We start from the raw sequence: 13,624 nt of genomic DNA, 5'->3' as shown, positions 1-13,624 counted from the left end.
ATTATAGGAATGCATTTAATTTTGAAAAAAAAAAAAATTGTTTAAACACCTTACAAGCACTGGCATGGCAAGGATAGTAATTGCACGAGGTGGCGTAGCATGCATGTGACATGTTATCAATATTTAATGGTATTTATAATTGGCATGCTCATGTACTGTATCTCAAAATGATATAAATTATTGAACCACAGATTTGAGAGAGACAGAAAAATGCTTAAGTGGTGGAGTGGGGTACTATAATTATACTATACACCTGTGTCGATGATTGGGGGGGGGTGATATAAATATAAGGATGTGATAAGTGACAGAATTGACATTACACAAAACTATAGCATACTTGTTTGATAATTATTGCCATGGTTCACTTATTCACATGTTAATCCGTGCAAAATGTGTCAGTTCATCGCAGTGTGACCCTCAAGAAGAGTGTATCATGGTCAGACAGCTGGTCTGTATGTGTACATGTATGTGTACAGGGGGGATAAAGATGATCATATTCATTCACGGTACAATAATTGCAATGTCTACTACACCCACTCATTGTGTACAGCTATATGCTAGTTGGGAATACAAGGCATAGTAGACTCCCACAGGCTTAGAAAAACAACAGGTGAAGCTGTGAATAAAGGTCCACCCACGATATAGCTATAATAAATTATTAGCTAACATTATTTTGTATAAACATAATACCTAAAATTCCATAAATGGACAAACTAGACAATTAAACTACAAGTAAACCAAAGTAAACCCGCTAGATTTGTTATCATAATGTAAGCCTATGATGTGGTTCACACCATTGTTGCTACACACCACAACCAACAACAACATTTTCCAAAAATTGAGTTTTCTATTGTATGGGTATTAAAGTTAGGCAACGCATAATGCAATAGCTCACCTTGAAGTGTTACAGTGACTTGTTGCTCGAACGGCCATTGCAGTAAAGTGTCAAACTCCCCATGCATCAGTACTAAGAAGACAGAGAGATGAGTAGCTCCCCCAATACCATCTCCATCCAGGTACACTCGCACACACACCCTGTAACTGTGTGTATGAGAGAAAGCAAATGTTGTATTCGATATCTGTACAATAAGTGTACACATGGCCAGGTTCCTTGTTATGACTATAGCGTAATATTGTGATTGCACAGGGAAAGTGGTGTGGGGTTAACTGACTGCACCTCGGTGCTCTAACTTTCTATAGATAAGCAAGTGGCAACTCACCCCTTGAGATAGAATGGTAGACTGGTTAGACACACTCCAATCCCTTGGCGAGCTTTATCCTTTAACATCCTGACATTTCCCACTCGGAGAAAACATGAACTATCATAATCAGCTTGCTGGGACCGACACTGTCTCCATATTGCAATGCTGGGATAGACTCTTGGTCTGGGTTGTGGTAGAACCTGGGAAATAGTTTGCAAAACTCAATGGCATCATATATTATAGTAAAATAATAGACTGTGTATGCACTAAAGCATTAATTTTGGCTGCATTCATCGATTATCATCCTTTTAGTGTTTTTGTGCGTGTAAACAGTCATTGCATGTACTAACCTCAGCATTTCTTTCCAAGAACTGCGTTCCTACTAAACGTGATTGACCCTGTAAACCATTATTATGTTTGAAACCACACTGATTAATAATAACATATAGGAGAGGCAGTCATGCATGCATCAGAAGCCTAAGAAGACTTAAAGCCATCCCAACGATGCTAGGATGCGTCATGGGTGCCATATGCAACAACGTAACGAGTCTTAAGGTTACTGCTACTCGTTCACTTACCCTACGAATATTGTGATAATGATTCAACCATCCTTGGAGCAGCTCCTGAGGTAGAGTGAGTAGCCGACTCCCCACCAGTTCAGAACGTCCTTGTTGTCCCTGAAAGCAAAACAATAAAATCAAGGACTTAATATGGAACAGAAACTCACTTCTTGGCTCTCTTGCTGAGGGACATTGGGTGCAACATTTACCTGTAGAGAAACGACAGAAAAAATAGAGGCATTCTTCACTAATACAAACAAACATGCAATATGTTAAACTTGAGGGAAGTTGACCTGATCGTGTACTTGTCTTGGCAACAGAGGGAGGTGGTGTATATGATGGCCCACAATCAGGGCAGAAGGTCCGTTATGGCCCTAATAAAACAAAGACACTGAAGCACCACAATCATGAACCAAACACACACTAAAAAACTTTAACTGACCTCATTGGTTTCTTGCTGCAACTACATGTGGGAAAGAATGAAACTTTAATACCACATGTGGTACATAGGAGAGCTTACTTACCATGGCATTGTCTTCCATGCTAGCTATTATTACATCAAGTTCGATGTTGGCTTGGAAGTGGTACACAAAAGGTGGCAGTAACAAAGGTAGCAAAGGTAACAAAGGTCCCAAGGAATCATGGTTGCTGTGGTTTGCAGCAGCTGTTACAGGAGGAGCAGTAATCCCATCCACAACCAGCTCTCCATTATGCGGTCCTGCCTACATATAATTATGGAGTTACAGTGGGGATTGCCAATTAACATGCATGCATGCAACATAATTTTTACGCTTTTCATCTTTTAGCATTTAACCTAGCTCGAAAAATTAGTGGCAATGAACTTAGCTAGCTAACTAATGCAAAATTTACATACCTGCACTGCTAAAGGTGGAGAAAAGCCGCTTGAAAACGATTCTTCCTCCTACGACATGCAAGTAAATAATTGGACATTTAATAGATCAGTAGATGTTTGCATAAAGCATATGAATAATAATACAAAGAATGAGCTCACCTCTGAGTCGTAGCAATCATCTAAAGGAAGCCTGTCAGCCCTGCATGCAACAAGCAAGCTCATAACATTGTGCAAAACTAGCCTTCTAGTTCTACTGCTTACATTGATACCAGTATTGCTCCTTTATTAGTGCTTTGACTGTACAATCATACACTAGACTAGACTCACTAAATAACTTCACATAAAACATGGATAGATACTATGCACATCTTTGCATCCTTTGCCACTTTGGCCATGGCCAACGCGCGGGTTAATTAACGATCTCCGTTAGTGTATAGCGGGGGTTACTGTAAATTTTACAGCCACCCCCGGCGCTCACTGTCCATGACATCTTGTGTTACTAGACTACAACCAGAGCCAGTGGACTACAACCATATGGATTCTTTTATGCGCTGCAAAAAGCCTAAACAACCCAGCATTTGCTTCTACAGCTACCAATCTACAGTTAGCTAGCATTGAAACTTACACTGGGTGAATCAGGTCACGCCCTTCTCTATAGGGTTGGTAGGCCCCATGTACACACCTCCTGATGAGCTCAACCAGTCAAACAGGTTTAAAGTAAGCCCAGAGGTAACATGCTGCTGTTTTTCAGAATCACACTGAATTCGACCTCACCCAAAAATTTTTCAGTGGATCACATGACCAGAAACACATCATGATTGTACACAAGATGAGAATTATTATAATGAACAAACGTACAAAACGAACTGAAAATTAAGGAACTAGCTAACTATGATGCACTACACTTCAGATACATGCAATCATTATGGAGGTACGAGTTAGAATCAAGAGCAGCTTGCTTAGCAAACATGGGAAAGCCAGATGCAATGTTCATTTCAGACTGAGAGTTGTCCATTTGAGGAGCAGGAGGCTTGAGCACTTGAGAGATGGGGTGCTTTATCTGTTTCTGATCTGCAAGAATGAAACATAGTAATTAATATTGATCTCTTGATATTAAAACCTTGTCCTATATGTATCTAAACTTGTGTTCTAAAACTTGTGTAAACACAGGAAAGAGTTTTTACAAAACGACCACCAATGACAGTCACTAATGACGGTACACTTACCAATCAGAGTGAGTGATATCTTCCTTTTGAATGGCAATTTGTCACAATCAATGAACAAGGAGATGTGAGTTCCCTTCCCCATGCCATCTCCATTGAGGTACAGCCGCAGACAAACCTTGCAGCCACTGTACGTGTGAGAGATGTGTAAATATCAATATATGCACACACAACAGCTAGTCAAGGGATACAAGCTACTAGGCAACCTAACTTGAATACCCAGACACATTCCACAGAATCTATATGGAATGGAAACCAGAAACACCTAATGATCATTATACCAACCGTGGCACCAGGTGTTAGAAATAAAGCATTCCCTAAATGCCTGTTCTCAACATTGATTACCATTACCCCACCCTACACTCACCATACAGTATAGAAGTACGGACTGTATAGACACTGTGTCTTCCCCTCAATGGCCTCACTCCTTTGTCTGGTAATGTCGGGAATCTTCCATATCACTGTGCCGTTGGAAGTGACAGCCTTTAACTCGAGCTCTCCTGTGCAGGTATGCGAGGATGGAGATGGTTGGTCCTCCATTGGTTGGTCCTCCATTGGTTGGTCCTCCATTGGTTGGACCTCCATTGGTTGGTCCTCCATTGGTTGATCTGTTGTAATATGGTGCATTTGGTCTTTTGAGACCTGGGGGTAAGCAACATGAATCAATCATCTGTATTCAAAAACGATACAAAGTGGGCTAGCATACATGTATAGCTGCATGACTTAGCTAGTAAGTTGGGGAGTTTACCAACACATACACAGCATATACAATAGGAATTCCCCCACCAAAATTTGATTAAATGCATGATGATTTTAAAACAGGCGGTATTCAAACAGTGGGGTTTCTCCCACAAAATAGAGCTAACCACATGTGATCTTATGACACTCAATGTGTACATCCTTTTGATCCAGAGGAGGTACGACATCCGCGTGTCAAAGGAAACGTTTTAGACACACATTCCTTAGGTCAAACTTCGGAATGTGTGTGTTAAAGACACGCGAATGATACGCGGATGTCGTACCTCCTCTGCTTTTGATCACCTCATAACCAATAGGAAAAGGTTTGTAAATCTATTTTGGTCAGACTAGAAGACTACTAGTCAGAGAAACTGGAGTACACAAAAAGTACACTTATAGACCAAAATCAAACAAAAACAATTTGGAATAACAATTGTAGTATCTTTCAAACCAGACATTAACAAACAATGTCCAACAGGTCATCTTACGGCTACCATTATTCAAGCTAGTGTGCAAACAGAAAGACATACCCAAACATGCCTCTCTTGAAACTTCACTTGCTCATAGTTGAAGGTAAACCCAGTAGACACCACGATCCTACTGGCTCCTGAGATTCCCTACAGAGAAGAATTAGCATGCTTATTTACTCATAAAGGTGTTGTTTGTAAACTGCAGTGCTGTATGCTGCCAAATATTAAGAGTAGTATGGATATGATGCTTACTTCCTGACTCTCCTCTACAGACAATGGGAAATCAGTGTCAGGAAAAGGAAAACAATCCACCTGGGATACCAGGATAGCATGATAATTATGACTTGGTCAAGGAATGTAAATACATTATGGCTGCAGTTGCTACGATTAATATTGAATTCTAATAGCACGTCTCAGGAGATTTTAGGGGGAAGTGCTAATGCAAACCATTGAACTCTTAACTCGTAACTATAGCAAACACACAGGCCATGTGCAATTGATGTAGGAGTTCTAATGCAAACCATTGTACAATTAAACTCTAAACTAGGCTATAACATTGAATTGGGAGGTGTGCTAAAGATGTACACTAACTTACAAATTGCACAGATGAGTCTACTAGTTGCATAGAGGTACTGATTCCCAGTGACTGCACAACCAGTGCATGAGGGTTGAGGTGAGGGCACTCTGTGGTGGGTTGTCTCAGAGAGGGATATACAGCAGCTGATGACCCACCGTCATCAGTGGCCTGTATGTAGGTTTAAGAAAGAGTATTATCATAGCTATAAACACATGATTGATACATGTACATCGAAAAGATAAAGCCGCAATAAATGGAGTGCAGTTTGAATTACCTGAACTGAGGCCTGTAATGGTACTTCACTGACAAACTCTGTATCATTGTCAGGACACTGCGCCTGCAGAACATTTCAATAATAAATACAACTGCAAATTAATTATTTGTTGTGAAGTCTACGCTAAAGTTTGCAGTTTTGTATAATCAATGCAGTGTTCACTACACAAAACAAGCTGAGTACGAAGATAGAGACTTTCAATTCGAAAACAGTTTGCACAATGGAGAAAACAGTTTGCACAATGGTCAAATGATATGGAAAATCACCACACTTGAGAGACTCACCTCATTTGCTCTGGGACTGTATGACTCTGAGGGTTCTTGGTTAGCTTGGGCCCTGGACAGATAATGTAATTATCAGTGAACAACTTCTGCACAAACCAATGAAAATAAAAATGCACAGGCTATTATCTAGGCGCTAGGCCTACAGCCATGCAGCAGTGTACATGAACACAGTATTTAATACTGCACTAGAGTGAGTACTTACATCATTAGAAACATGAGAAAAGTCTTTAGAAACTATCACCATAGATAGTAAATGCTATCATGAGCTTGAGCTTGCAGTCTACTGTCTTATAAACTGTTGTAATTATGTTGGAATGTTGTAAGGAATGTAATCAGCAATTAGGCTAAACAGGATGCAGTCTAATTATTGGAAATGGGAAGTAAGTTTGGCACTAGCAATTGCCCCCCAGGAATGGGGGTCCAATGACTCTGCCAATGACCAATGCTCACAAACAGGTTATGAAAGCGTTTAATACAGTATGAGAATACACATTTAGTTAGTGTGACTTTACCTTGAGTGAATGCCTTGAGCCTATCTGGTAGTGTCACATTTGTGTAGTGTCTGGGTGACTATAGCCTGGTATACCAGTAAGGCCAACTGGCTACATATTATAGTCATATAATTATGGCACAATCAACCTAGATGTACTACTTAACTGTAACTAACTACATTGTGTTAGTATTCAGCAGATATGAAACTTTATAACTCTAATAGTTAGGTAGCTTTAGCTAAATTGCCATCTCTTTACTTTACCACTGGCTATTGGCAATGCCACAAACAGGTCAATCAGGTCAATAGAATTTACCATAAAAGGTACTAAATTAAATTGGCTGGTAAATCTATCTCTAGGTTGGAAGTTGGGTTGATGGTACAAAACTAAAAATAAGACAATTATTGAGAGCGTATATTACTTTGGTACATGACATCCTTCAAGTACGATATCAAATTTGCAGTACGTTACATTAGCGCAAGAACAGAGGTGCTCCATTTGTTTCATTATTCAATAGTGAAAAATATTGTCAATGGTGCAAAAAATATTGACAAGGATGCGTGTGATTGTCAATAATTGGGTTGCCTTATTGTCAATGATTATCTAGTGATTGTCGATAAGTATTGTCACGTTTGTCAACTTATTGTCAATAATTAAGTAATGTTTGTCAATGACTGTTGAATTTATTGTCAATAATTTTCATCTTTTTTTGGTCAATAATTGTTTGAATTATCGGCCAATAATTATCATCAAGTGTTACCGAATATTATTCAATGTGCCTGCTCCATTCTAGAATCACAGCATGCACATAAACAGCTGCGGCATCTCTTTCATTGTTTCTGGGCTGATTGACATGGCAGTTGAGCAGGAAATTCAGGAATAAATTATATAGAAATTATACTTGTTTAATAGTGCCCTGTCATACCAGCCGGTTAATTCTCATTAGTAGTGTGGGATGGTTCTCTCCCTCCCACGCTACTAATGAGAACCGGATGATTATTAGTAGCGTGGGAGGGACAGAAGGATTCTCTCCCTCCCACGCTACTAATAAGAACCGGCTGATATCACAAGACTATAGCCCTGTCAATCAACCCAGGAACATGAAAGGATGTGGTGGTTTCATACATGCACTGACATAGTCTTTGGTATGCCAGGGTGGTTTCTTTCACAAGGTGAAAATATGGGTTCCAAATATTAAGCGGGTAATTGGAAATATCGAACGAGTGGTCACTATGAACAATGAAAGAGAGCTCTTGTCTAGTTTATGCACATACGCGGGTGTGAATGTGACCTATATAGATTCTAGAATAGAGCAGGGACATTGAATAATATTCGGTAACACTTGATGATAATTAGCTATTGGCTAATAATTCGAGCAATTATTGACCGGAAAATTATTGACAATAAATTCAACAATCATTGACAAACATTACTTAATTATTGACAATAAGTTGAATATAATGACAAACATGACGATAGTTATTGGCAATCGCTGGATAATCATTGACCTATTATTATTGACAATCACACACATCCTTGTGAATATTCTTCACTATTGAATAATGAAACAAATGGAGCGACATAGAGGTCAGGGTACAAGTACCAGCATACATTCTGCCTAGGAATCCTGTGTCAGCATCTCTTACAGAACAAAATACATTGGGGGCAGTGAAATACTGATCAGATATTCATGCGATTGATATCCTAACTTTTTATGAAATCCAGGTAATACACTATCTACCCAGACTACAGTACACCTCAAAGAATGGAAACCAACTGCATGGCTAAAACTCTAAAATATGCAACTTAAATGGGATTTCTATAAATGATTTCTATGCTCTGCCATCAGCTAGTAAGCACAGTATATAAGTCCTCACAGCACTGTCAATCAAACCTTAACCCCCACAAAGCATCTGGCCTAGAATCTATCAGGCCAAAAATCTTACAAACCTTTCGCTTCGGGCTATATCAAGTGCTTCATCATCTTTTTCACTGAGTGGAAACTCCACTGCTAGTGCCAGTTTTGAAATCTGGTGAAAAATGTTCTGCCTCTAACTACAGACTCATTTCACTATAACTGTGCTCTGTTTCAAAAGTGCTAGAAAGCTTAGTTTACAACAAGCTCTCATTTCAAAAAGTTGTTTGACAACGTCTCTCATATAGTCTCCACCACCTCAAACCTCCTTGTGCACTCTAGCCAAACTCTTCGCTGTCCAATAAAAATCTATAGGACTCATTTGGCAATCTCTGCTAAAGCGTAAAAAAAACTAGGACTGCTCAAGAGAATCGTTTCATCGTCCAACTTAGTTAAAACTAAAAAAGCAACTTTATACTTCTCTAGTAAAGTTTCATATTGTATAGCTCGCTACATGTACAGGTTAGTGTGTAAATATGTAAGGCCAATCGGCATCAAGTAAATCTCAAACCGAATAATTTCCAAAGCTATCCTGTGGATCCTCCTCTCCCCTGACATTCAAGATGCAGAGGCCCATTGCAAGGTTGTGAAGCAGCAATCCATGCCATGAGACAAATATTTAACAACCCCGAAGCAGAAGGGGCCCTCCTGAATAGACGCTGAGTTAACGCTCTGCCCATTATCTGCCCAACTATTTCAGGTGCTAATCAACTCATCATCACAATCAAGTGAGGATGGTAGTTCCAAGAAATAGAGAAATTACCCTGTAAAGATACCACCCAGGGATCCCCTCACTATGGCGATGTATTCCATCACCCCACTCATTCGGAACCTACAATTGATTTCTGGGTGACTGTTATGTAGCCGGGCTACATAACAGTCACCCAGAAATCCAGCAAGTTTGACACGTCGATGATGCGAGCTGTGCTGCTGGCTCATGCTCAAATCTAAGGAAATGGTGGGATTGCATTTTTAACTTAACTCTGGGCCCACAACTATGGCTACTTCCCTAAAAATTTAAAATCATATCTGGATGTGAAGCCAAAATTCGAGGAGAATGCAAAAGCACTGTTTGAAGGGACAAACGTACATATCACCACCGGCGGTACTCGTCATCTAGGTGCAGTCATTGGTTCTAATGAGTCTAGAGATGATTTCGTTGTTAAGAAAGTGAATGCCTGGGTTAAAGAAATCGGAACTTTAATGGCAGACATAACAGTGTACTAACTCAGCATTGGTCCATGGCAGTCTATGTCGATGGTCGTTTATCGCTAGAACTATACCAGACATTCAAGATCTAATGCAACTCCTTGAGGATGCAATCCACCAAAGTCTCCTGCCTGCCATCATCAGCCGCCCCCCTGCTCCAAAATTGAAAGAGACATCACTGCCTTACCATCAAGACTGGGTGGTCTAGGAATCACAAAGCCCACAAATTCACAGTCATTTAATTCAATGCTCCGTAACTATAACAACACCCATGGTGAACTTAATTACTGCCCAAAGCCATGAGGGATCAGTGTCACTAGAATATATAAGCGAAGCAAGGATGAACATTATAGAAATGCATCGACTGAGAGATATCAGTACCGCCAATGATCTAGCAAAATAGACAATTTTCTACGCCAAAGAAAAGGGTGCTTCACTGTGGCTAAGCAATCGAAGAACATGGTTTCTTTTTTAACAAAGATGAATTCAGAGACTCATTACATCTTCGCTATGGCTAGGAGATACGGAACACCGCAGGGACATGTGTTTGCAGCTCCCCTTTCACAATCAACCATGCGATGAAAATAAAAGAGGGGAGGTTTCCCGATTATGAGACTTAATCGCGAATCTGCTGTCACAAGTGTCTGTCATATATAATGTTGCTCCCCTGCAGCCTTTGAGTGGAGAAACCTTCACCTACAGATCAGCGATTGATGGTGATGAGGCTTGCCCTAACATCAAAGCACGTGGTTTCTGGAAACCAAAACACAGGATGTATTCCTAAACCGATGTGAGAGTATTTCACCCAAATGCACCCTGTTATCACTCCAAAGACACTGCCACCATCCACAAACAACATGAGGCAGCCAATAAAAGGGAACACAATTAATGGCAAAGAGTTTAAAACGTAGTAACATTACACCTCTCGTCTTCTCAACTACAGGCAGCATAGGAAAGGAAGGAACAACGTTCTACAAACGACTAGCAGACCGTGATGTTATCAAGAAAACAAGAAAGACTATACTCTGTTGTCATGGGCTAGATAAGATGTAGGCTGAGTTTTGCTATCATTCTCTTCGCTATAACGTCTACATTTGGGAAACCAATTTATGAAGGAAACCTGGCCCTGGCAGCCGCAGACTCCTACTGACGAACATTGAATTCCATGCATAAAAATTAATTATATAATAAAAATATAAAATATCTAAAAAAATCACAAGAGAAATACTGGAAATGAAGTTTAATGTAGTTGCTAACGATAGCTAATTATTTTTTTTAATTTTTTAGTAGCTAATTAGATAATTGTGTATGTGCGCTAGAGTGATTTGTGCGTGCGTGTGTGGACACAAAAATGAGCTGTTTGAGCGAACTAGACACTCTCATGGATAGGGGTTGGTAGATTTTGCTGGCATAATTTTGAACATAATAGGTTAACCTTCGAAAGCCTCATTCGAATGCGTATAGAAACACATGCAGGCCGATAGTAAAATAGGGGATCGAGTGTCTCGCATAAAAAAAGAGGTGCAACGAGAAGAGTGCTGGACCCAACTGGTAAAGATCGCAAAGATTGAGCCCCTCAACTAGTTGGAGCATGCAAAGACTATACCAACCCACAATCTTGTTTGCGAACTTTTTGTTACTTCAGTGCACATGCTCTTCTAACCCTACACTTCCCCATTCTAGGTGATCTTCGAAGGCGACAAAAAACACCGTTTTCTAATCGTTGCTTTCTAGATTCACGATCATTCCCGATTCACGATCACTCCTGGTAAAAAGTGTTTGCTATGTGATAAAGCTCAACACGTACATGGGTGAATCTATGAGCATCTTATTTCCAGAGGGCTAGTTAAGTTGCCAGAAAATTGGTAAGTTGTGTATTCATAGGTTATGAATTGCTAACTGTTCTCTCTATTGCCTTCTGCAGCTGCCCAGTTTGTTCAGCTACATTGTAACCCTGACAACATGAGCTTGGCCGGCTCTCTCCTCTTCCAGCTAGAGTCCTTCACACGTACATCACATGATATCCTCTGGAGGAGTGGAACTGTGAGCACTATAGCCATATACAGTGTACACATACAGAACCACTCTTATGTACCTAATGCATTTCCCACGGTTATTGTTAGCTAATGAATATGGAATGGTGCTCAATCAGCACTCCATATTAATTAAATAGCACACCTGTATAAGCTATCGAGAAGCTCAAACAATGCAATCATGTGACTATAACGATTGACTCCTACATGCATGTACCCGGCTAGCTGCTTAGTGTCTACTAGTAGTATCAGCATTGATCTCCTGCTACCCTCAGGCACGGCCTAGAGGCAGAGGAGTGCTGGAGTCTTCGATCAATGTCACCAACTGCCCCCCTCACCGGAGTTCATCACAGTGTGTGCCAGGGAGGGACAATGGCTGCCTCTTCTCTGTCACTCTCAGCTGTGCAGTATACCACCTCAGAAGGTACGCTGGAGATTATGTTGAGTTTGCATACATGTACTGTGTTTGCAATCCAACCTCAGCATCAGTATCAGTATACTTTATATTGCTTTGAGATTTAACTGCCAGCTCTTGCCTCTCTCTTTACTGCAGGTTCTGTTGATAGTGGACAAGCGCTTCTTGGACCTGTCTCTACGGGAGCACCTCCACTTGGCCGTGTCGTCAATGGTTACCAGGGGAACCTCTCCGTTATTAGACCATGTACGTGAATATGTTCATGTACAGTACACAGAGCTACTGATTTGGTTTACTGGGCGTGTTCAAAGGCACCAACATGTTTCCCCAATACGGCTCATGATCTCATTACTGTATACTTTTTTTGGGGTTGCATAATGCTCATGCAGTGACCTAGCTGTATCTAGAGCTAATTCAAGCCTATCCACAGGTTGGCCTGCAAAGAGATGCCACCCCCCAGGTTGACAGGGGACCCCCAGCTGAGGAGGAAGAGGGACCACCCCACGGAGAAACAAGAGTCTGATGAGCAACTCACTCCAGTATCACGTGAGCTCTACCAATAATCTACTATTAGCATGCTTCATGCGTCAAACGTGCTATTGTTCTGAGTGACCCAGTAGAGGCAGCATAATTCTTAGAGTTTGAGTTTCATTCAGAGTTTGTATGAATGCACAAAGCTGCTACATGTTTCAATCCCCCCCCCCCCCCCCCTATGCAGCAGCTGTTCTCATGCCAGGCTGACAAGACACCATGGTGATCACTATTCGCCCATGCTATTGCCTTGGAGAGACCATTACTAGCAGCTTGCTATGGTAATACTTGTTTCCGGTTTTTAATATCGATGACCCTTTACCAGTGAAGGTTCAAGCTCATATTTCAGTTTGTAATTAATGACCCTGTTCCAAATTGTCTGGTAAAGGGACGTTCCACATAAAACATAGTTTTGTGGTTCAAATTGTCAACTGGTAAAGGGTCATCAGTACAAAATGTAACAAGATGCATTCACCTCGTGCGTTGAGCTTCTATGATACAATAACTTTTATCACTTATTATAACATTATCATTGTGAATCGGGAATGATCGTGAATCTATAAAGCAACGATTAGATCGATTAAAAAACAATGTGTTTTTGTCGCCTTCAAATATCGCCTACAAGTTTCAACTATAACTAGCCTATTATTTTTTTAACTACTGCCTCATTATCAGTTAAAGCAGTTCATGAAAGTGCCTAGTTTGCTCAAACAGCTAATGTTTGTGTCCACACACGCGCACACACGCACACGCACGCACACACACGCACACACACACACGCACACACACACACACACACACACACACACACACACACACACACACACACACACACACACACCAATCACT

At 40.6% G+C, this 13,624-nt stretch overlaps 4 protein-coding genes across 12 annotated transcripts in view; 2 read left to right on the top strand and 2 right to left on the bottom strand.

Annotated features, from left to right (window-relative positions):
- Window positions 1-13,624, top strand: part of LOC135343177 (spatacsin-like) — a 157,933-nt gene that overhangs the window by 89,048 nt on the left and 55,261 nt on the right. The gene's annotated exons all lie outside the window — the stretch shown is intronic.
- Window positions 1-13,624, top strand: part of LOC135343193 (uncharacterized) — a 46,584-nt gene that overhangs the window by 26,664 nt on the left and 6,296 nt on the right. The window contains exons 1-6 of one of the 5 annotated variants that reach the window (XM_064540183.1): window positions 11,553-11,661; window positions 11,721-11,839; window positions 12,105-12,253; window positions 12,383-12,490; window positions 12,675-12,790; window positions 12,966-13,056. The exons of 1 other annotated variant lie outside the window; for it this stretch is intronic. In XM_064540183.1, the coding sequence (XP_064396253.1) occupies window positions 13,054-13,056 (3 nt within the window). In that variant the 5' untranslated portion in view covers window positions 11,553-11,661; window positions 11,721-11,839; window positions 12,105-12,253; ... (1 more) ...; window positions 12,675-12,790; window positions 12,966-13,053. Of the gene's footprint in view, window positions 1-11,552; window positions 11,662-11,720; window positions 11,840-12,104; window positions 12,254-12,382; window positions 12,491-12,674; window positions 12,791-12,962; window positions 13,057-13,624 lie in introns of those variants that run through there. 3 more of the 5 variants (XM_064540181.1, XM_064540182.1, XM_064540184.1) reach the window with 3 other exon arrangements.
- On the bottom strand, window positions 91-3,296 carry LOC135343195 (uncharacterized). The gene is made up of 12 exons (XM_064540188.1): window positions 3,241-3,296; window positions 2,775-2,814; window positions 2,637-2,684; window positions 2,287-2,484; window positions 2,205-2,225; window positions 2,056-2,136; window positions 1,930-1,971; window positions 1,781-1,879; window positions 1,553-1,600; window positions 1,221-1,402; window positions 896-1,041; window positions 91-450 (listed from the first exon to the last, which is right to left on the bottom strand). Exons 4-12 carry the CDS (start codon window positions 2,302-2,304, stop codon window positions 401-403), a joined length of 687 nt encoding a protein of 228 aa, XP_064396258.1. The 5' UTR covers window positions 2,305-2,484; window positions 2,637-2,684; window positions 2,775-2,814; window positions 3,241-3,296; the 3' UTR covers window positions 91-400.
- LOC135343183 (TNF receptor-associated factor 5-like) lies at window positions 3,409-6,684 on the bottom strand. Of its 3 annotated transcripts, none has more exons than XM_064540163.1 (9): window positions 6,384-6,684; window positions 6,182-6,233; window positions 5,898-5,960; window positions 5,642-5,791; window positions 5,299-5,367; window positions 5,107-5,193; window positions 4,206-4,480; window positions 3,842-3,966; window positions 3,409-3,686 (listed from the first exon to the last, which is right to left on the bottom strand). In XM_064540163.1, exons 1-9 carry the CDS (start codon window positions 6,395-6,397, stop codon window positions 3,505-3,507), a joined length of 1,017 nt encoding a protein of 338 aa, XP_064396233.1. In that variant the 5' UTR covers window positions 6,398-6,684; the 3' UTR covers window positions 3,409-3,504. The 3 variants fall into 3 exon arrangements, with proteins under 3 accessions (XP_064396233.1, XP_064396235.1, XP_064396236.1); XM_064540165.1 differs by having other exon boundaries at window positions 5,299-5,358; XM_064540166.1 differs by lacking the exon at window positions 5,299-5,367 and having other exon boundaries at window positions 6,384-6,682.

Source organism: Halichondria panicea, chromosome 10 (assembly GCF_963675165.1).
Source record: "Halichondria panicea chromosome 10, odHalPani1.1, whole genome shotgun sequence".
NCBI lineage: Eukaryota > Metazoa > Porifera > Demospongiae > Suberitida > Halichondriidae > Halichondria > Halichondria panicea.
Note: the sequence above shows the minus strand (reverse complement) of the source record. Positions and strands in the feature narration are given on the sequence as shown.

Excerpts from the sequence above, each read along its gene's own strand:
- LOC135343195 (XM_064540188.1), bottom strand. Across the intron at positions 1,880-1,929 it reads CTCAGCAAGAGAGCCAAGAA|GGACAACAAGGACGTTCTGA; the intron begins GTGAGTTTCTGT and ends TTTTGCTTTCAG. Across the intron at positions 1,042-1,220 it reads CTACCATTCTATCTCAAGGG|TTACAGGGTGTGTGTGCGAG; the intron begins GTGAGTTGCCAC and ends TCATACACACAG.
- LOC135343183 (XM_064540163.1), bottom strand. Across the intron at positions 5,792-5,897 it reads CATTACAGGCCTCAGTTCAG|GCCACTGATGACGGTGGGTC; the intron begins GTAATTCAAACT and ends ACCTACATACAG. Across the intron at positions 5,194-5,298 it reads CTGTAGAGGAGAGTCAGGAA|GGAATCTCAGGAGCCAGTAG; the intron begins GTAAGCATCATA and ends TCTTCTCTGTAG.